At 58.4% G+C, this 22,233-nt stretch overlaps 5 protein-coding genes across 5 annotated transcripts; 2 read left to right on the top strand and 3 right to left on the bottom strand.

Annotated features, from left to right (window-relative positions):
• Positions 1 to 249: 249 nt before the first annotated feature.
• On the bottom strand, positions 250 to 1,827 carry PHYSODRAFT_256563 (hypothetical protein; the record flags this gene model as incomplete). Its single annotated transcript, XM_009520943.1, has 2 exons — positions 250 to 1,707; positions 1,738 to 1,827. 2 exons carry the CDS (start codon positions 1,825 to 1,827, stop codon positions 250 to 252), a joined length of 1,548 nt encoding a protein of 515 aa, XP_009519238.1.
• Positions 1,828 to 3,957: 2,130 nt separating this feature from the next.
• On the bottom strand, positions 3,958 to 4,194 carry PHYSODRAFT_413469 (hypothetical protein; the record flags this gene model as incomplete). The annotated part of the gene is made up of 1 exon (XM_009520942.1): positions 3,958 to 4,194. A coding segment is annotated over one exon (237 nt), but the record flags the coding sequence as incomplete, so codon positions are not given.
• A 598-nt stretch (positions 4,195 to 4,792) lies between these two features.
• On the bottom strand, positions 4,793 to 14,980 carry PHYSODRAFT_556584 (hypothetical protein; the record flags this gene model as incomplete). The annotated part of the gene is made up of 1 exon (XM_009520941.1): positions 4,793 to 14,980. One exon carries the CDS (start codon positions 14,978 to 14,980, stop codon positions 4,793 to 4,795), a length of 10,188 nt encoding a protein of 3,395 aa, XP_009519236.1.
• A 1,449-nt stretch (positions 14,981 to 16,429) lies between these two features.
• Positions 16,430 to 17,324, top strand: PHYSODRAFT_256568 (hypothetical protein; the record flags this gene model as incomplete). The annotated part of the gene is made up of 4 exons (XM_009520940.1): positions 16,430 to 16,717; positions 16,778 to 16,891; positions 16,931 to 17,170; positions 17,193 to 17,324. 4 exons carry the CDS (start codon positions 16,430 to 16,432, stop codon positions 17,322 to 17,324), a joined length of 774 nt encoding a protein of 257 aa, XP_009519235.1.
• A 3,651-nt stretch (positions 17,325 to 20,975) lies between these two features.
• Positions 20,976 to 21,824, top strand: PHYSODRAFT_479307 (hypothetical protein; the record flags this gene model as incomplete). The annotated part of the gene is made up of 1 exon (XM_009520939.1): positions 20,976 to 21,824. The coding sequence occupies one exon, from the start codon at positions 20,976 to 20,978 to the stop codon at positions 21,822 to 21,824; it is 849 nt and encodes a 282-aa protein (XP_009519234.1).
• Between the last annotated feature and the right edge of the window lie 409 nt (positions 21,825 to 22,233).

Below are 22,233 nucleotides of genomic sequence, written 5' to 3'. Positions count from 1 at the left end.
AACAGCTGTGCCAAGTTGAAGCCATTGCCAATTTGGATCGCCATCATTTTCGACTTCAAATGTATCCTTGTATGTTGGGAATTCTAGTTGCAATGAAAGGCTTTTAGTTTACAGGTTGCAATAGAGTTAGCAGGTAATCATTGACTACGCTAGCCAGATTTGGTGTTTATACGAGCCCACCAGTTGTTAAAGCACAAACGTCACTAGCTCAAACTTTTGATGTGCATGAATAACAATGAACAAAAACAATTACAGCATCGAGTCTTCCGGACGCTTGATGATCACCGTCTTGTGCTCCAGGTAGTTGCGCAGGCCCAGCTCGCCATTCTCGCGGCCGATGCCAGAGTCCTTGAAGCCACCGAACGGAGTGTTCGAGTCGAACACGTCGTAGCAGTTCACGTACACCGTGCCCGTGCGGATGCCGTTGGAGATCTTGATGGCGTTGTCGATGTTGCTGGTCACCACGCCGCCACCGAGGCCGTACTCGGAGTCGTTGGCGCGAGCAATGACCTCGTCGATGGTCTTGAACTTGAGGATGGACATGACGGGGCCGAAGATCTCCTCACGAGCGATGGTCATGTCATCCGTGACGTCGGCGAACACGGTGGGCTCAATGAACCAGCCCTTGTCTCCCTTGCGGTGGCCGCCGGCCACAAGACGAGCACCCTCCTTCTTGCCCTCCTCAATGTAACCAAGGATCTTCTCGAACTGAGTCTCATCGATCTGCGAGCCCTGGTCCGTCTTGGGGTCGAACGGGTCGCCGACCACGCGAGCATTCGCGGCCTCCACCGTGCGCTTGACGAACTCGTCGTAGATGCCCTCCTGGACGAACACGCGCGTGCCCGAAATGCAGCACTGGCCCTGGTTCATGAACAGACCCAGCTGCGATTGCTTGATGGCGAGGTCGATGTCCGCGTCGTCGAGAATAATGTTGGCCGACTTGCCACCGAGCTCAAGCGTGACGCGCTTGAGGTTGCTCACGTGCGACGTACGCATGATCTGGTACCCGACTTCCGTCGATCCGGTAAATGCGACCTTGTCAACCTTGGGGTGCTGGGCCAGGTGGCGACCAGCGCTGGCGCCCACTCCCGGCACAATGTTCACCACACCCTTGGGGAAGCCAGCCTCCACGATCAGCTCACCCACACGCAGAGCCGAGAGGGCCGTTTGTTCAGCAGGCTTCAACACGACCGTGTTACCGGCAGCGAGAGCGGGGCCCAACTTCCACGCCATCATGAGCAGCGGGAAGTTCCACGGGATGATCTGAGCGCACACGCCGACGGGCTCAGCCTTGGTGTAGCAGAGGTAGGGGCCCGAGATGGGGATGACGGATCCGTGGATCTTGTCGGGCCAACCGGCGTAGTAGCGGAGGGTCTTGAGCACAAGCTGCAGGTCGTTCTCCTTCGCAACGTGGAACGGCTTGCCGTTGTCGAGCGCTTCAAGCGCGGCGATTTCGTCGATGTTCTCTTCAATGAGATCCGCCAGCTTGTAGAGGAGCTTGCCGCGGTCTTCGGCCGACATCGTGCGCCACGGACCCTCGAACGCATCGCGGGCAGCAGCAACGGCGGCGTCGATGTCTGCGTTGACGGCCTCCGATACGTCGGCGATCTTCTCCTCCGTGGCCGGATTGAACGTCTCGAAGGTGCGACCGCTGGACGAAGGCACGAACTGTCCGTTGATCAGCAGATTGGTCTGCTTGACCGGCACCTTGGATGAATACTGGCGGGTCAGTGCGACAGGCGAGACCTTGACAGTCGTCGCGACAGTGGCTCGGGCGAAGGCGTTGGCCTGAACGCGCGGCAGGTTACGCAGGATGTGGCGCTGCATGGTATTTGTGTTTCGGGGTCACTTGGTGTGGAAGTGTCGACGAAAGCGCAAAAAGCGGAGTGAGCGTAGTGGACCGCCCGCTCGCTGAGCGTTTGTCTCCTCAATTCACCAGACTGCAATCTCGACTTGCAGTCTTGGTGGATTGCGGACGTCCCCGGCGAGGCTCTCAGCCGATCTGCTTGGGCTGAGGCAAAGCACCGGCATCCGACGGTAAGGTAAAGCTTGACACGTGCTGTGCGCAATCCCGTGATACAAGTGCAAGGTGCAAGATTCCATGTCCATAAGCAGGCAGGGCAGGCATGTAGCTGCCAAAGAAGGCGGCATATTTCTCGCAGGTGTCCGTCCAGGCGGTGAAGCGACCGAAACACAACCCCATACATGTACAGGCGGCACGATTTGCATGTTGAAGCGCTTTAGGTAGACGTGCCCATCAATTTAAACGCAAGCGAGTGCCCCCAGGAGGTTCGACTTGTCGACGAAAAACACGTGCGAAAAATGGGCTGCACGAGGATCTCCGAAAAGCTGACATCAGCAGACCGCTTCCCCAAGCACCATTAAATTGCTGCCGGGAATGCCCAAAGTGTATCAAAATCGTACCCAACGGCCAACGAGTTCCCTCCGAAGTGTTACAGCACGCCCCCCGGAGACCCCAGTCGTCAATTACGTACGTGTGCGTCTAGGTCGTTGGTGCTTGGGGTCCAGACCCCATTGCTGCTTGGTGTCTCCTGATCGTTTCAAATGCCCCAGGAGTGTCAATTGGCTGCACGTTGTTGTGATCTCGTCAACCAATCCAGTAGAAGAGCCCAGCGCATTGTGCAGGACCTGGCAAGAGAGGCAACATGTTTTGGTGCTCTGTGGCAGGAACTGTAGCGGCTGCCTGCCGGATAAAAAATGCCAGATCCCAGCTGCGGTCCATGAGCATGACGCAAGCTGAGCGGCAAGACGGAACGCAAGACGGCAGGCAAGAACCCCGCAACATGTACTTCGAAGTACAGTATATCATGTGTGCATGCTTCGCGTCTACACAAGCAGCTTACTGTACAGTGCTGCTCTTCAGTATCTGCATACATGCACTGCTTTGGAGGTTTGTAGATCGCAGCGCCAACACACGCACAGACTTTGGGCACTTCCTCGACGATCAAGCGCCGAGCGGCAACACCTCTCTACGCTCGTCCGCACCGCCTGCGTCACTTTGCGTCTCGGGTGATTAAAGTGGAACGTGGGACAGCGAGTGAAGTCTGAAGTTCAATTTCTGAAGCATCTGTTGGATCGGATTTTCAAATATGACCGCCGCCAGATGTGGCGGACGGACCAGCGTCGGTATTGCATATTGTAGTGTTGCAGTGCATCGGGTTCTGGAATGTGGACGAGAGTTTACAGCATGATCACGTCGTCAGTTGAACGACCGCCGGAAGTCGGCGATCTTTCGTCGGGAATTCAAACCCATCTGACATATTTGCATAGGGAAAAGGAATCTGGCCACCGAGTTTACACTTTTGGTGGGGCCCATTGCTCGCGCTCTACTTCAACTCCTCCGGCAGCCACGCTTCAAGTTAGATCTGCTTGAATCTTGCGGCACGAAGTGTGAAGTGACGGCACGGGGCAGTGCAGTGCACCGTGCACGCCTCCTGCTACTGGGATGTTGCAGCGCGTGCCGGCGGTGAGGTGCGTGCAAGCTTGTGCGCAGCACATCGATTTCTGAGCGCTATCGTGATGCACTAGAAAGCGGGTTCCCATCGCTTCGGTTTGTTAGGGTGCGGGTTTAGTGGTTCTTGTACTTTTCTATTGGGAGCTTTTGAGCTCCATATCCCTGTTTAAACCTATTGGTGTGAAGTGCGTTACGAACTTATTGACGATAATTTCGCATTGGTTTGCAATATTTTACGTACAATTCGACCGTATGTGCTGTTATTAGCCCTCATCAACATGCATGTACGGTAAGTCGTTTCAATGGCATTAGTAGATAAAAATGTAATGGGCACGAACGTAAGCTCTCTACAGTATTGCCTAGACTAGCGCTACCAGACCTACCTACTTGAAAAACTCCTATTGCATAATACCGGAAGGAGGTGGATCAGGCTAATCTATTTAACTTACGGTTTGCAAGATTGTCTGGAATGTTTTAAGTCAGGTGAGCAGCGCCGGAGCCGATGGTGGTCTCAGTGGCTGAGGGTGGCTCGCCTCAGAACGAGGTGCCTTTTTAGGGTCCTGCTGGAATAGTCCCAAACAGAGTAATAAACGCGTTCCTTGTACTATGGTCCGCGGATTCCGCCGTTCTCGTTTCGCTAATGCTCGGAGTTGATGTAGTCCAGCCGCTTGAAATGCAGCAACACTGCTTTCAATCGTGATTTTACTACCTTGGTGCACTACGGTACTCGAATCATGAATCATGGTCGCGGATATATAATTTATATATCCGCACCCTAACAAACCGAAGCGATGGGAACCCGCTTTCTAGTGCATCACGATAGCGCTCAGAAATCGATGTGCTGCGCACAAGCTTGCACGCACCTCACCGCCGGCACGCGCTGCAACATCCCAGTAGCAGGAGGCGTGCACGGTGCACTGCACTGCCCCGTGCCGTCACTTCACACTTCGTGCCGCAAGATTCAAGCAGATCTAACTTGAAGCGTGGCTGCCGGAGGAGTTGAAGTAGAGCGCGAGCAATGGGCCCCACCAAAAGTGTAAACTCGGTGGCCAGATTCCTTTTCCCTATGCAAATATGTCAGATGGGTTTGAATTCCCGACGAAAGATCGCCGACTTCCGGCGGTCGTTCAACTGACGACGTGATCATGCTGTAAACTCTCGTCCACATTCCAGAACCCGATGCACTGCAACACTACAATATGCAATACCGACGCTGGTCCGTCCGCCACATCTGGCGGCGGTCATATTTGAAAATCCGATCCAACAGATGCTTCAGAAATTGAACTTCAGACTTCACTCGCTGTCCCACGTTCCACTTTAATCACCCGAGACGCAAAGTGACGCAGGCGGTGCGGACGAGCGTAGAGAGGTGTTGCCGCTCGGCGCTTGGTCCACGTTCTCCTTGCCCAGCTCCTTGCGAAACTGCAGAGCCTCCTCGCGGTCGGCCACCTCGATGGGGGACATCTTCTTGTCGATGGCCACCTGGTGCAGCACCATCTTGTTCTTCGGGTCGTACCCGTCGAACAGCTCAGGCTCAACGATGCGGATGCCCGAGTGTTTCAGGATGTCCTCCTCGTAACGCGGCTTCACCTGGTGGTCCGGCACGATCTCCTTCGTCTTCGCGTCCACCCAGTTGCCCTTGTCGAACGCGATGCGGCCCGTCAACCACGCCAGCTCAATGCAGCCTTCCAGCGAGAACTCGCCGTACGACTCCATCTCCCAGCGCGTGCGCGAGTTGCCCCACGGACTCACCTCGCCGAAACCAGTCACCACAACAACTTGGCGCAGATCCAGCATGCCGCGCAGCAGCGCCTGCTTCGTCGACGCCGACAGTCCAGCCACACCACCCAGCTTCGGGAACGAGTTGCAGTAGTAGCTCGACATGTTTGCGCGAGGAGCAAACTTCTTCGAGCTCGGAGCAGCCTGCTTCTGCGTCGAAGGTAGAGCCAGCATCTTCTTGTCGCTCTCCAGCGCGGCATGAATAGACGCCTGAAGCTTCGCCTTCTTCATGATGTCGGCGCGAATGGCATCAACCTGGTCCTTCAGGTCGCTAACCTGGGCCATGCCTCCAGTGAGGTCCGCAAAGATCGGCGATTCGGCTGCGCGGTCGACAATGCTTGGGTGCATCAGTGCACTCAGGTTGAAGCCCATTTCGGTCGTACTGAACGTGCGCATTCCCATCTTCTCCACGCCCGCAGCAACCACATTGTTGCCAGACATGAGGCCCGTGCCACGGGTCCAACCGATAATGGCACCAACGATCGAAAGCTGGTCATCCCAGCCCTCCGAGTACCACTTGCCCATGAGACTCTCCACGCCCAGCTTCGACTCGGCATACAGACCGTCACCACCGAAGCTACCGTGGTTCGGCGACATCGGAAGGATCACCAGCGCAGGGCGAGTCGTAATGTCACGAGCCTTCTTCGCCGTAACGACCTCTCCCAGCAAACGCATCGTGTTTGTCAGCATGATGCGGTGAGCCAACTCCGAGCGCGAGTCGATGTCCGTGATCGTGCGGCCCACCTCCGACAGTGCCGCGAACGGAATCACGAAGTCCAGGTCCAGCTTGTGCACGTTGTAAATGTGCGCCACTAGGTTCTGCACGTCCACCTTAGAAGCCTGGTTGAACGGCAGCACGATGAGGCGGCTGCCGCGGCTGCCGTGCTGCTCGTAGATTTCGCGGAACAGCGCCGTTGTCTTCATGCTGAAGCTGCTCGTCGTCACGAACACCGTAGCGCCACCTTCCAACAGCGCCTTCGCGATCTCGGCACCAATGGAGTTCTTGCCGCAACCCGTCAGCAAAGCAACCTTGCCGGCAAACGAGATACCCGTCGAGGCCATCTCACGCATGCACGACAGCAGCACGCAGGTCGACTCGACGTCGTACAGGCGGATCGTCGGGTCCACATCGGACGGCTTGCGGACGTGCACGTGCGGCAGCACGATCTTCTTCAGGTTCTCGTTCAGGCCGTAGCGCAACGAGGACGAGCGAGCGACCAGGGACTTCTCAGACTCCCTCTTGGCGCGCTTGCGAAGAGTGTCACGCAGTGCAGTCAGCTTGGCACCTTCCGCAGTAGCTACCTTCTTGGTTTTAGAAGACTGCTTGTCGGCCACAGATGCAGCCTCCTCATCTTCATCCTCCTCGTCGTCGTCGTCGTCGCTGTCCGGCTCATCGCTGCTCATGCTACCGTTGTCGTTCAAGGTTGACTCAAATCCGACAGCACTGGTCATGCCCGCCGTAACATCAGTGCCAGCAACCTTTCCGGTCTCGATGGCGTCGTTGTACTCCAGTCCACGAGCCACCTCGTCGACATAGTTGATGGAATCGGCCACACCTTCACGAGGAACCTCAGCATACTCCAGCTCACCGTTCTCTAGAATGCGAAGCTGGGGCTGCGTCGGCTTAAAGATCTGCATGTTGACGGGGTTTGTGTTCAGCCACTCCTCCACTTGCTCCACCAGCAGCTGGACGGCCTGGGCCAATTCCGGGCTGCTCTCCTCCTCGGCACGAGACACGAAGAACTGCGTGCACTGAAGAAGCTCAGGTGTAGCACGATTGCACAGGTAGGGCTTGAACCACTCGAGGGGCGGAAGAGCAGACTCATCGGTAATCGTATCGACATTCTTGTTGATGAAACGCGTCATCGCCTCAAAGTGAGTGTTCAGACCTTCGTTCACAGCCAGCTTGGGGCTGACAGCAACGCCCTTCGCAGCAGCCGCAGTGCGGTAGTACAGCTCCATCGCATCCTGAACAGCCCAGTTCCAGTAGCTGTCGTACTGACGCTCCTTCTTCGCATCGAACTTGCCAGCAATACCAGCACCGTAGAACTCGCCGTGCTCCGTCACCCACAGCGACACCGACGACTCCAGGTCCTCACGCAAGTCCACCTCCGTCTCGATCTTGCGGTGCCAGTCCAACTGGTCATCGCCCAGGTACGAGTTCAACGCTTCCACCTGGTTCGCGATCATCGACTTCAGACGCTTTTCGAAGTCACTCGGCAGCGAGCTCGACTGCATCGCCGGCTGGCCCATGGCTGGACCAGCCATCATACCGCCCAGCTTAGACAGGTACGGGATGTCAATGCCAGCGAACTTCGCGTAGTCGTCCACGACGCCATCCAGCCACTTCTTCGCCGTCGCATCGTCCGTCAGGCGCTGCTTCGGATTCTGCGTCAGGCCGTGCAGCAGCACGCTTTCGATGCGACCGCTCGGCAGGCAACGCTCGCTCGACAAGTACTCCTTGATGGCCGACAGACCGAAACCACCGGGCATCTTGCTCGCCAGCATCTTTGCGATCAGAGCGCTCGTCACCTTGCCGGGCGACGCGTAGTCGGGGAACTTGCCAGCAAGCTCGACCAGCTTCATCTCCGCCACATCATCCGGACCCGAGCCGAACTCCTTCTCCAGGTCGCCAACGATCTCGTTCTGCACCGCAGACTTACCAGCGGACAGCTCCTTGATCGTGGCCGTCTCAGGGACCTCCGTGAACGCCTTGCTGAACTTAGCCGCGAGCATCACCAGCAGAGCGTGCTTCGCCTCCACGGGCTTGTCAGCCACCGTAGGGATCGACACCGGAGCCGGGTTGAACGACATGCCCACGGCGCCAGGCGCAGCAGCCATCGTCGGGCGGGCCAGTGAAATGCCCGCGAACGAAGCGTAGCCATTCACGCTGTCATCCAGCCACTTCCGCGCGTCCGCATCGCTCTTGAAACGAGCCTGCGGCGCAAGAAGCAGCGAGTGCGCCAGGACGCTCTCCATGCGGCCAGCTCCCAGACCCTTCTCGCCGCTCAGGTACTCCTTGATGCTCGACATCGTGAAGCCGCCGGGCATCTTGCTCGCCACCACCTTGTTGATCAGGCCGTTCGTCACCTTGCCCAGCGTGCTGTAGCCGGAGAACTTCGACGCCAGCTCCTTCAGCGGCACCTCGCCGGCACCCTCGGGGACGCCGCCACCGAATTCCTTCTCCAGGTCACCCAGGATTTCGTTCTGCACCGCAGACTTGCCGGCGCAAAGCGTCTTCACGTCCGTGTCTTCCTTGATATCGCCAAGGTCCTTGTTCAGGCGCACAGCAAGAAGCACACGCAGAACGTGCAGAGCAGCAACCGGCGCGTCTTCCGCAGCAGAAACCGACGCCGCAGGAGCGGGAGCAGGAGCAGCCTGCACCGGAGCCGCCGGCGCGACAACAACCGGAGCAGCAACCGGGGCCGGCGCCGCGGGAGCCGCCTCCGCCTTCGGAGCAGACGCAGCAGCAATCTTCGCAGCGGCGGCCGCGGCCTCAGCCGCAGCCTCGGCAGCCAGACCACGCGCGTACTCAGACGCAGAGATGTTCGACGTCTCCTCCTCGAAGTGGACGGCCTCGCGATCGCGCTGGTACCACAGAATCTCACGCGGCACGGACGGGAAGTCGCCAACCTGCAGAGTGCGCAGCGCCATGTTCGTCAACGTCGGAGCAGGGCCAATCTCCACGAAGCGGCGAACACCGCCCTCCGAGAACAGCAGCGCCTGCGTCTTGATCCACTGCACGGGCGACGCAAACTGGTACGCCAGCAGCTCCACCACCAGAAGATGCGCGAGCTGCGCCTTCGTCGTCAACTGCCACTGCATCGGGTCCAGCACCTCGGCCAGGTACGGGCTCTTCGTCGCCTCGTACACCTCCTCGAAGTACGAGCGCTCCAGCGAGAACGGAGTGGCCACCAGGTTCGGAATGTACCGGTTCACCAGAAGCGGCAGCTGGCGCTCCAGCACCTGCGGGTCGAACTTCGTGCGCAGCAGCGCGCGGAACGACGGCACACCGCCCAACAGCTCGCGCGAGTGGAACGGCACGTCAATACCAACCAGTGGGATCGTCGCCAGGCCTCGGGCCAGCGTGAACGGACGCCCGCTCTGCTCGCACTTCTCCTTGCGAGCGCGAGCCTGCGCCAGCGACTCTGCGATCACCTTCTCCACCTCCTCCGGAGCGGTCGACGTCACCGTCTTGAACGCAGACAACGCCAGCGACAGCGTCTCCAGGTTCACGTTCTCACCAGCAACCACGTACTGGCGCTGCTGGATGTTGAAATTCACCACCTGAAGGAGCTTCCCCGAAGCAGCCTCGATGCCGTCTACGACCTTGTACATGGCCTCCTCCGTGAAGTGGGGGCCAACACGAGTGGGGTTCGTGGCAACCATACCGTAGTCCGAGCGTCCCTCAGCGTCACGCTTCACAGCCTTCTGCATGATCAAGCCACGGAGAAACACAACCTCGACGACGTCTTCAACAGCCAGGGCACCAGCAAAAGAGCTGAGGCCGGCGTACTCACCAAGAGAGTGACCAGCGAAGTGAGCATCGTCGGGAATCAACTGTGCGGCCTCAATCTCAGAGAACATTGCCTTCTCCAGCAGCACCAGCGCAGGCTGGCTGAACTGGGTCGCGAACAGCAGACCTTCAGGGGCGGAGAAGCTGAAGCTCTGCGTGCGGGCGTTGATCTCCGGCAGCAACGGAGCAACTTCGCCAGTAACAGGGTCCTCACAGGTCAAGCTCATGTACTTTTCACGAATCTTGCGGCCCTTCTTACCGCCAAAGTGCACCGTAATGGACTTCGGGTTCTTGCGCACCATCTCCAGGATGGAGAAACCGAACGTGTTACGCAGGTGAACATCACCACGGTTCCAGATCTCGCGAGCAACCGAGGACTCCTGGTAGCGGTCCATGCCCATGTTCACCGCGGCAGAGCCCTGGCCAGTGAACACAAACGCCATCGGCGCCTGCTTCACCACAGCACGCGCGCTAACCACGCGCTCGCCGGAGCCGTTCACAACCTCCACCGACAGAACCTTCTTGCCGTTGTCGAGGCCGATGTGGCGCGCCTGCATGAACAGCTTGTCGCCCGGGTACACCATGCCGTCGAAGTTCACGTCGTAGTCCACGACGTTGCTGTCGAAACCCAGACCGAAGCTCTGGATGACCAGATCGCGCACCTTCGTCGCGGTCCACAGACCGTGCATAATCGGCTTGCCCTTCGGCAGGTGGCCCAGGATGGCGGCGTACTTCGAGCGGTGAATCGGGTTCAGATCGCGCGAAGCCACGGCGTACGCCAGCGCGTTCGCCGGCACGTTGATCTCCAGCGGCTTCTCCAGCATGTGCGAACCACCGTTCGCAAACATGCCACCGGCATTCGCGTCCGCCGGCTGCACCTGGCGCAGGAATGCCACCACGGGGCTCTCGTTCACCTCGGTGCTCTTGAACTCGACCGTGCCGATCTCCACCTTCGAGCCAGCCTCCTCACGGCACAGCACGCCCGACACCTCCACGGAGCTTAGCGAGTTGATCGACGCGTACTGCTTCTTCGTCATCAGCTCGAACGACAGGTGGTCACCGACGATCACCGAGGCCTCGGCAGCAAGCTTCAGCCACGACTTCGCCTTCAGGATCTCAACGTCCTCCTGACGCTTGGGCACGAAATCGTCCGTCGACTTGTCGATCGAGAACGTCGACTCAAAGTCATTGAACGAGCCGCGGATCAGGAACTCGCTGTGCAGCTCCACCAGCGGCTCCAGCACCTCCTCCATCTGCTCGTCCACCGTCTTGCGCGAGATGATGGCCACGCCGTGCACAATCTTGCCGCTGTCGATGATGCGCAGACTGCCGACGTTCGACGTGCTCACGATGTCGTCGCCAGGCAGGAACGTCGCGGACGCCTTGCGCGATGACAGCAGCTTGTACGAGTGCTTCAGGTGCACCAGGTCCAGCAGGTTGCCCTTCACCTCCTTCGTGAACACCGACTGGATCAGCGGACGCCACGACACGATCGTCGAGAAGTCGGCGGGAGCGCCCACCTCGTCCGCGCTGAGACCCAGCGCGGCACGGTACGCCACGATGTCCTCCTTCGTGATGCTGAAGTCGGCCGTGAAAGGAGACATCACGCTCTCCGCGCACGCAGCCTCGCACGACTCCTCTTCCTTGCCCTCGATGGCCACCCAGAAGCGGGCGTAGAACGCCTTCACCTTGTCGATGAAGCCGCTGCCCTCAGCGTGGATCGAGCACGACAGCTCAGGGTGGTGCTGGAACGTCATCTCCAGCGCCACGACGCCGGCCTTCAGCTCGGTCACCGCCGGGCGAACCTCGTTCACCACAACGGCAATCGCTGCGTCCTTCTTCGTGATCTCGATCACGGGGCCCGAAATGTCGATCGACCTGTCGAACACGCGAACGCCGGCGGCGTCGATCACGTACTTCTGGCCCACCTGGGGGACAAGAAGCTGGCGGACCGGATTCGCAAGCCACTTCTTCTCCTCCACCACGTGCGTCGACGAGATCAGCGCCTTCAGCCAGTCCTTGTCGCTCACGGACGCGGCGAGCGCCGCAAGCCATTCGTCAGCAGACGGAACGGCGCTCTCCTCCGTGGAGATCGACACCTCCACGCTGTCGTCGATCTCCGTGACCTCAACACCAGCGATGTCCACAGTCTGCTTGACGGCCGCAACCGGCGCGGCAGCAATCGCACCGCTCTCTTTCACAACGTTGATGAAGCCCGTGTTGATGCCTCCCAGGATGTCCGCCACGGGCTCGTTTACCACCGTGCTGTAGCGGACAGCCACGGGGCCCTGCAGGATGAACACGCGCTGCTCGTCGCACTCCGGCACCGCGTCCAAGTCCTCCGAGTACCACAGAGAGTCCTTCTTGAACCACGTCTTGAAGTCCGTGTCGATCGCAGGCACGAAGTTCACCGGCTTGCCACCCGTGCGACACAGCTCCAGGAAGAAGTCGCAGTCCGGCACCGACAGCAGCGTCGACACCGTCGCAGGGTACTTCGCAATGAACGCGCTCAGCGTTCCGCGCGGGTTCGACTTGAGCTCCGACTGGTCGAACAGCGCGCCAGAGCTCTCGCGGCGGAAACGCTCCTCCGTGCGCGTGATAAACTTGCTCACGCGCGAGAAGTACGTGTCGTGCACCCAGCGCTGCGGCTTGCCTTCCACCTCCACGTAGGTCAAGTCGACCAGGCGGGTCAACACGTCTCCGTACGACATCTCCTCCAGCTCCGCCGGGACAACCTCGCCCGTCTCGACGTTGCGCTTGCAGCCAAAGTACGGCTTCTGGTAGTCCGCGTTCAGGCGTGCGATGATGTCCTGCTTGTTCAGGCGGAGCGCCAGCTCCACCTGCTCGCGCGGGATCGAGAAGTACTTGTCGTCAAACTCCTTCCACAGCTGCGCGCAGCGGTTGGCCACCACGTGGATCGGCTCGCCCAGCTCCGACGTCACCGTGACAACGCCGCCCACGACGCCCGTGTAGCTCGTCTCCCACTCCAGCTCCGACTCGATACCAGGAGTGTCCACCAGCAGCTTCTTCACTGCCGGCGCGGTCGCAGCCTCCTTCGCGACCATCACGCGAGAGCCCATCAGGATACCATCCGCAGGCATCTTGTGTAGGTGGCCGCGCGCCAGACTCCACTCGCCCGTGAGGTACTGCTTCGAGTCCTCCCAGTTGCCGAAGCCAGAGCCCACCACCAGCAGCACGTTCGACACGCGACGGATGGCGGCGTACGTCTCCTCCATCGGCTGGTGGAAGTCCTCGAAGCTGTGGTGGCCACCAGCGCGGCCGCCAGTCCACTGCAGCATCACGGTCATCGATGGCATCGCCGCGGCAATCTCCAGCACCGCGTGGATACCGTCCACCGAACCGGGCTTGAAGCACACCACCTTGATGCCAACGGCCTCCAGCTGCGACATCATCTCAAGCGCACGCTCCTGCGTCGGGATACCGGCACCAATCGTGATGCTCTCGATAGGCACGCCGCTGCGGCGCATACGAAGCACCATCGGGAACTGGAAGCCCCACTGCTTCGCGTTCAGGTACAGCATATTGATCGCGATGCCGAGGCCAGGCTTGATCTTCGACACCAGCTCGTTCACCGCGTCCTCAAAGATGTTCGGGCGCGACAGACCACCCGCCGCAAGCTCGCCGTGGAAACCCGCGTTCTGGATAGCCGCAACGAGGTCGATACCTTCCAGGCTCGTCGTGGGCGTCATACCCGCGACCATGACGGGGGGCTTGTTCAGCGCGCGTGTGAATCTGTTGTAGAGCTTGCCCGACGCCGTCACCTGCGGGCCGAACTTCTTCGCCCACGTCGCCTCGGCCGGGGAGAAGGTCGGCGCAGCGTCGATGAACTGCTGCAGGCCGATGTGAGGGGCGTACTTCGTCGATGTGCTCATGACCGGGTGCTTGGCGGTCGCAATCACCACCTCAATGCCCAGACCTTCCGCGAATTTGTCGCTCAGCTTCGCCACACCGAGGTCGGGTCCAAACTCCAGCACGTGAGTCGCGCTCGAGTGGTGCTCCGCAATCTTTGCCCACGCCGCAGTCCAGTCCACGAGTTGCAGCAACTGCATGTTAATAAGTTCATCGACAACGTCGTCCACCGTCTGCAGGTTGGTCGCCTCCGCGTTCGTAGCGTACACGGGCACCTGCAGCTGGCTGCCCTTGATAGCGCACTTGACGCGCTCAACGTCCTGGACCAGCTTCGGCTTGGCCTCAGTCAGCAGCGGTGTGTGGAAAGGAGCCGACAGCGGCAAGAACGACAGCGAACCCGTGGGTTTCCGCTGCGAGTGCGGGATGCGCGTCTGGTTGGCGTCGGGCTTGGCGAACAGGCCTTCCAGCGCCTGCTTCAGCAGCGTCAGCGTCGCGGGGAAGCCCGTCACGTTCATCATGTCCGACGCGTTGATGAGCGACAGCTGCAGGTCGGGCGTCTTGGTGCGGCGCTTGGCCACCTCGATGGCCTTGAGCACGTGCTCTTTCTTGAGACCGCGCACGGCCAGCATCGGGCCGGCGTCCGCGATCTTCTTACCGTCCTGCTTGTACTGCGTCAGGAGCTGGTCGTACGCCTCCTGCGCGCGCAGTCCCTGCCAGAACATGTAGCGCAGGACGGAGACGCCGATCGCGACGAACTCCTCGGCCGTCTTGGCCGCAGAGAAGATGACGGCGCTCACCACGCCCTGGCTGTGGCCCACAGCCGTGGTGGAGCTCTTGACCACGCTCTCGTGGCTCACACCCGCCGTCTCGAGGAAGTTGAGGTAGTTGGCGCACTGCGTGAGCACCAGCAGCGGCATGCTGAAGTACACGCAGTCGAGCGCCAAGTCTGCGGGCGCGTCGCCGACCTCCAGGCTCTGCAGCCAGCTGTGCACGTCGATGGCCGCCTCGAAGGCGACGGAGGCCTTGGCCTCGTCGGTGCTGGACTCCTCCAGCAGCGCCTGCGCCGCGCTGTCGATGAACGCGCACGCGGCGCTGGTCTTGGATGCAGCATAGAGCTTTTGCAGCTCGGTCCAGTAGGAGATGCCTTGGCCGCCGAACTCCGGGATGAATTTATACTTGCCAGCGCTAACGGCGGCGGCCACCTTGGTCACTGGAGTTGCAGTGGCCGTAGTCGGCGTGGATGTTGAGGATGACGTGGTGGTCACCACTCTCCTGGTGCGCTTGCCCGCCTTGGTCGTCCTGGTGACGATGGTCTTCTTGGTCTGTTTAGGGCTGGTCATGGTCACGCGTGACTTCTTCTTGGCTTGGACGGACCGAGGACGGAGACCAGGACTGTAGATCCGGCGACGCTGCTGCTGCTGCTTCAGCGCCGGCGGCAAATTGGATTGTGATCCCGTCAGCTCGGCGCCAAGCGCGCGGAGAGCTGCTGGTCTTCAACGACGGTCATGCCATGCCATGCCGCGCCGTGCCGCGCTTGCTGAGGGCCGGCCCTCAGCAAGCCCGGTCGCCTCGGCGGCTCGTCTTCCGCTGCTAGGCACGCACAGCGCCATCTGGGTGACGCGGGTCTTGCCAATTCGTTGCATTGGCCGCTACGCTCGCGACCGCAGTCCTGCGCTTTGCGCGCCGTCGCGTGAGCTCCCCGCGAGTACTGTGCCAACGCAAGCGGGGGATCACCCAGGCCGGGAGCGAGACAGGACGCGCGGGTGGCTCACGCGCTGTCGACGACCTGAGCAGCGCGCAACGCTGGCCAGCTAAGGATCTTCTGAGCCGTGAGATTGGCCCGCCTCGAGGTATCCATCAGAGCGGGCGGGCGGTAGCGTTGCACCCATCGGGTCAGGTGCCCAACCCGCTGTTGTTATTTTGCGATGGGAAAGCAGGGAAATGGCAAGCTTGAAAATGCAAACCTGAGTGTTTTTGCATATGTGTTGGGCATGAGCGTACACGCAAGGCGGCGATTAGTGTGTTCGCGCGGGAACGAGTCCCATTGAGCGTGGTATGAACGAAGCTGAGGAAGCGCGCTGGCTGTAGAGTTGTTTTTTAGAGGGAAAAAAGTGATATTAACGTTAATATCAGTTAATCACAAAATTGCGCGCAGTTATTAATAATTAAAAGGCAAGATTTGGCTGAACCCATTTGAGGCAGCTATTCTGTATTTACAGCCATGCACTCAATTCTCAAAGGAGGACTCTATCAGGCAAGCGTAAGCCCCGCGAGGACCTGACGCAGAACCAGCGCGCCAAGGGCTATCGTCTTCGGTGCAGACGTACGTCGGCGCCGCGGCCTTACGACGCCTCTGATCCCGACGTGGACGCCGCCCCCTCGATCCTGACCTGGACGACGACGACTCTACCATCTGCGGCTAGCGCCATCTTCGCGCAGTACCCGTTGCACTACGTGTTGTCCCCCCCCCAAGGCACGGAGTTGGCCGAGATGAAGGAGGTGGGGCTGAGATCTGTGGATGGCCAGACCGAAGGACCGTGCTTGGGGCACCGCCGCCGTGGGCACAGCGACTGTGCCAAGGTGATCATCAGCGCCACGCGTGAACGCTACGTGGAGATGCTACTAGTCTGGTTTGGACAGTGCATTCTCGCCCGTGCTGGACATCGCGCTCTCGTGGCGGCGTCAGCACGCTCTAACAGTGCTGAACATGCTGTTTGGTACGCTGCTGCTGCTGCTGAAAGATTTCTCGCTACTCATGCTGGCCTACGGGGCGGCGGCTGTGCATCGTCATGTGCTGCGACTTCTTCCCGCTCCTGGTCGGCGTGGAGATGCCCATCCGATCGCTCTCGCAGTGCCTGCTGCGCGGCGGCCACAATGTCATCCTGCTCACGTATGCCGTTCCCGGACCCAAGGTCAGAGTGGGCCCGACGGCGCCGCCAACACCCCACTCAGCGCGCGGATGGGCGTTACATGACAAGCTGTACTACCTGCCGGTGATGCGCTTGCTGGACATCGTGACGTACATGACGTTCGTAGGCCACTTGGCGCTGTTCCGGGCCATCCGCGTCCGCGAGCAGGTGCGGATCGTGCATGGCCACCAGGCCACGTCCACCCTCATGCACGAGTGTCTGCTGTAGACCAAAGCGCTGGACCTGGGCGTCAAGACCGTGTACACGGATCACTCGCTCTTCGGCTTCGTGGACGCTGCCAGCGTCCTTCTCAACAAGATCATAAATTTCCTCGTGTTCTCGGTGAACACGGCCATCGGAATCTCGCACACGTGTCGCTAGAACCTCGTGCTGCGTGCGTCATTGCGCGAGGGGCTCGAGAGTGGGTTTACACGGCTGCTGCTCGAGGAGATGCTGGAGAAGCACCGACGGCACTACTGCGTGACGCTCTACGGCGCCGTGCCCGGCTTCAAAGTGCGCGACGTACTGTGTCAAGACCACATCTTCCTCAACCGACAGCTCGCTGGCCAAGAGAGCCTCTACTTCACGATTCTGGAAGCTGCGAAATACGAGCTTTCCGTGGTAAGTACGCACGTGGGCGTAGTGTGGGAAGTGCTACCCCCCTGACGTGGTGCAGTTCACAGCGGACATCACGCCTGAGGCGCTCGCGGAGGCGGCGCTGGCCGCGGAGCTTCGACTGGCGGGCGTGGATCGACAGGACTTCCAACGCGCTTGAAATGCAGCTCGTGCCATTCCCCGATTTGCGTCGTGATGGCGACTCCACTGTACGACCGCGTGACGGTCGGTTCCGACCTCATTGGCAGTGCGGCTGCCTACGACGCCACGAAAGAAGGCAAGTGCGAGCTGCTGCTGGAGCATTTATGAGCTGATGCATGACAAGGGCTCGAGCCACGGTACCAATCGCACCTTCCGCGTGGCCTTCCCCAACGACACGGACACAGAGCTGTATCTGACGTCGCTGCAGCTGTGCTGTGCGATCGAGAAGAGGTGTCTTCGCGTTCGGCCGGCTGGACGGCCTCGTCCTCCTTGAGAGGACTTTGAAGAAGTGCAAGGTGCCGTTCGAGTCGCGGACTGGCGCTCAAGTGAATCAACGCTTCTTGGCTTCTCATTGCCCGACAACAGCCACGCGGTGTACAACGCACGGACGGGGGTGCTCAATTCGCTGTTGTAAATGGCCACGACGCAGACGTTGCTGGGCGCGAGTATTCGTAAACGCAGAAGAAGGTGTGTGCCCTGCCCGACACCTCGCTACTCCATCGTCTGCAGCTGTATCATGGAATCGGCTCAGTATGGGGGGTGTTGGCTTGCGTCATTGCTGTGGATTACATTTGAAATCTTAATCGAGAATAGCACTCTACATGTGATATCGGTGTGTGTTCGCAAAGCGTGTGTTATATTGTGAACGTTAGTGCGCCTTACGCTCAGAAGCAAAGCGTTTATTGTTGTGAAGGCAAGGACTAAAGAAATCGATTACTGCGAAATGTCCACACTCACGACTACGTCCAAGAGATACTCGAACCCCATGTCGTTAATGTCAAACAGAGAATCTTCAGCTTCTTGCTCGTCACTGTCGCTGTCACTGTCGCTATCGAGCTCTATCGGCCGACGAGAAGTCTTGTACAATGGCAGTCGAGTTGGTTTCGCATCTCCGTTGTTCGTGTAGATGAACGACAACTTCTCGACTGTTGCGACCTTGAGGCGGTTTCGAAGCTTGCTGTATGTAAATCCTTGCACACTCCACAGGCGCTCACTTGCTGCAGACGAAGTCGGGATGCTCAAAATTTTCTCTGCGAACTTGTGAAGAACAGGAAATTGGTCGTCGAGTGTCCACCAGTCCAGTGGTGAGTCCTCACTAGCAGCCTCCCTCTGAGCAGCAGTCCAGTTCTTCTTCGTCTTTACAAAAGATAGCAGCGATGCGCGAAACTGAGCTGAGCTCACGTCGGGTGGGAGGCCAAAACGCTCGGCAAGCTTTACAGCGGAGCGTACCGCCTTACGAAGCGGACTGTCTTGAGGGTCGGGTATAGCTTCGTTGATAGGGTAGCTTCCGTCAGAACTGTCTCCGCTCGATCCGACACCACCACTGCCGTCAAGGCTACCGCTCGGTAAGTTAAAGATGTCCTTGGACGGATCCAGCAGGTATGCTACCGTCGTGGAATCGGACGGTGGACGAATGAAGTCCCATCGACTAGCAATCAGCTTGCGAATTTCATCTTGAACGGAGCTGCCGGCTAAAGCTGCGATACCTTCAGTGAACTCTGGCGCCTGATACAGCCGAAGAAACTCGTGCAGGATCATTGAGTTCGAACAAGCATCCGTCTCCAGGACAGCTAGTGCTCGTGTAACCGGTTTCGTCAGCCGAACGACAACCTTCGCCTTGATCCAAAACTGCTTATCGTTGACAATACCTTGAACTTCGTCCAGCTTCACCTGACTCTCTTTGTCCGTGTAGTGCTTCATAAGCTCCGAGTCCGCCAAAGCTGCCGTCAGCGTTGTCTTGTTGCGAACGACGCTCTTGATGCATTTTTCTTGAGCGTACCATCTCGTTGACACAGGGACCGCTAACTCGCCTGCCCTTCTGGCTTTTTGTAGCTGGCGCCGGTAACGCCGAACTTGATCGAGCAGCAGGTGTCTAGCGCGCACAAATTGACGATCTTGATGGCCTTCTTCAGCACGTCTCCAAACAACTTGATCTTGAAGATATCCTTCAGGAGGAGCAGGTTCATGGCGTGAGCCGAGCATCCGTTGAAGACCACGTTTGGGTGCTTAGCTTCAACCAGTCGGCCAGCCTTTTTCATGTTGGCTGCGTTGTTCGACACAATGGCGGAGACTTTGCCAGCGCCGGCCACACCTTCTACCTCAGCAATGACTCGCAGAAGCTCCGATGCCATGTAGTCCCCCGTGTGTGCCTCAGAACCCGTAGTACCCGGTGACCACATCATTGGACGCATGGCGGGTGACCACAACACGTAGTTCACGATACTCTCGCGGTTTACGTTGGACCAGCCGTCAGTGATGATAACCAGAAGCGTTTGCTTTGAAAGAAGCTCAGCCAGGTTGGCCTTCTCCAGTTCATAGGCTTTAACGAGCAGGGTGGTCGCTAGCGCCTGCCGGGTTGGGAGCTTCAACGCAGGAGTCAGACGCTTAAACAGCTTGCGCATGTACGCATTCTCGATCGCGCGGAACGGGATTCCAGCAGTGTAGAAGACCATCGCGATGTCCAGATGAATGCTTGATTCCTCCTCCTTGCTGAGTACGATTGGCGAATTTGTTGCTGGAGAGCCACTGTAGCGCTTGTGCGGCGGCTCTTCGACGGCGAAAACATCCCAGGCCTTGCCTTACGCTTCTTCTGCGCGTCGTACGTTGCCCAGGTGGCCTTCGTTGTCGCTGGGGCTCTGGAGCAGAAGCGGATTTGTGGATAGAGTTGACGGCCGGGCTGGGCATTCATGATCAATGCACCGCAGTGACGGCACGACACATCGCGGTGGGGCTTCGTCGGCTTGGACTTCGGGACGACGACATCGAACTCGCCCCATACAGGGTCGTCCTTGCGGCCCATCGGAGTCGCGGCCCAGTTGTAGAGGACTTGTGTAGCCCGTAGGAAGTTGACTTGTGAAGCAAAGACTTGCGGGGATTTCGAGACGTGCTGCGCGCAGCGTACGAGTAAGGAGAAGATGGTGGATATGGTCGAGCAACCTAAAGTCTACACTGTATGCCCTTGGCAGCATTCCCCTGCACTCAGTCAGACAGCGCGGGAAACCTTAAGCGCGTCCCACATCGAGGTATTCGAAGCGCTTAAAAGTGGAGTGTGTGAAGGTCAACTTCAAGGGGATAAGTACCTCGATAATTACGAAAGTGACCGCACCATTTTTCCTCTCGCAGAAAATAATTAACGTATTTAACGTTAAAAACATTGTTTGCAATCATAGCTATTAACTCATTTTTAGCAGCATAACAACTCTAGCTGGCTGTATTGGCGGCGGTCTCCGCCTGATCCGGGGATGCCACAACTACAACTACTGTCACTGTAGTACAGTGTTGCAGTTTGTTTGGGGAAAACGTCAAAAGGTGTATGAATTTGAAACGTTTTGTCAAAAGCGGTTAACATGTGTCAATAGGCGTATGTCGGGGTTATCAGTATCGACAGTAAGTGTATGAAAGGTAACTCGTGTCACAACGTGTATGAAAGCTCACACGCCAAAGTCACAACATGTATGCCAATGCAAATGAATGGCTAGGACTCCGATGAAAACGGGTTCAGGCTCAAACCCGGCAAAACCCGGAGTTCTGTGGGCTTCTGCATGTCTTACAAATTCTGATTCACGGCTTTTAAGCCGTCAGTAGCGGATATTCCGACTGAGGGACAGCAATGAGTGTCGACGCAGATGACATCAGCGACGACGGCGAATCAAGTGATGTCGAGACTCTAAGCATCGGGATGACATTCGAATCGGGCACAGATGCGCTACATGCCGTTCAAGACTATGCGCTTGCTCACGGGAAGGCGGTCAAGGTCAAGCAACGCAGCGGAATGCATCGGTTGATTGGCTGTACTGCGGAAGGCTGTACGTTTTGGGTTAAAGTCTACCGGAAGCGGCGGGCTGATAAGACGTACGGGCCGTGGTACATATCGTCCATGAACACGGAGCATGTAAACTGTGTGTCCAGCGCCAACCCAACCAGGCGCCAGATTGCCGAGCTCCCAACTTTCGAAAGCGCGGTTAGAGCTGACTACACCATCTCAGCACCAGCGTTGGCAGAGCAGGTTCAGCACAGAGACGGCATTTCTCTTCAGAAGAAACGAAGAACTCTCTACCGAGCCCGCGAAGCTGTTCATGAACTTAGTTCGAAGAATCTTGCTCGATCGTACGAGAAAATACCCAGCTACCTGGCGCAATTTGCTGCACGGAATCCCGGAAGCGTCGCCGTGGCCGAACGAGACCAGCAAGGCCATTTCAAGCGAGCAATCATTGTTGTGAAGGTATTCGCCGACGCTGTTGCCGCACGCCAAACCGTTCTTGGCGTCGACTGTAGCCACTCCAAGTGCCCAGCATACGGCGGTATGCAAATGCACCTGGTTGGACGTGACGGGAACCTTCGGAACTTGACGTTTGCGTTTGGACTGGTGGAGGCAGAAGATGTGGAGAACTATACGTGGTTTTTTCTCGATGTTGAAGCAGAATGGGTACGACTTCACGGAGGTTCCTATGTTCTGTGATCGCAGTAGAGCTCTAATATCTGTTGCTCTCGAGATGGGACTCAATCTCAAGTACTGCACCCTTCACATCATCCGGAATCTACTCGCTCGTTTTCGTAAGTTCACGCACGGGCACAAGAAGCTGATATGGGCCTTGCAAAGCGCGGAGACGGAACCCCTCTACTCAAGTCGCCTGGCGTGGATTGGCCTGGAGTTGGGCCCAGACGTCGAAACGTACCTGTCTGATATTCCAACCGTTCGTTGGTGCGTCTACGCAAACGTTGGAGTTGTGCCATTGTACGGATGGCGAACGTCGAACTTCGTGGAGAGTGTGTTTGGCTCTCAATTGGTCAAAGGAATGCGTCGTTTGCACCCTTCTGGATTTCTGCAAGCAATGTGTGGTAGCTTCGTCGACGAATGTTTCCAGCGC

This window comes from Phytophthora sojae, assembly GCF_000149755.1.
Source record: "Phytophthora sojae unplaced genomic scaffold PHYSOscaffold_2, whole genome shotgun sequence".
Taxonomy (NCBI): Eukaryota; Oomycota; class Peronosporomycetes; order Peronosporales; family Peronosporaceae; genus Phytophthora; species Phytophthora sojae.
This window is presented reverse-complemented; position numbering and strand designations above follow the sequence as displayed.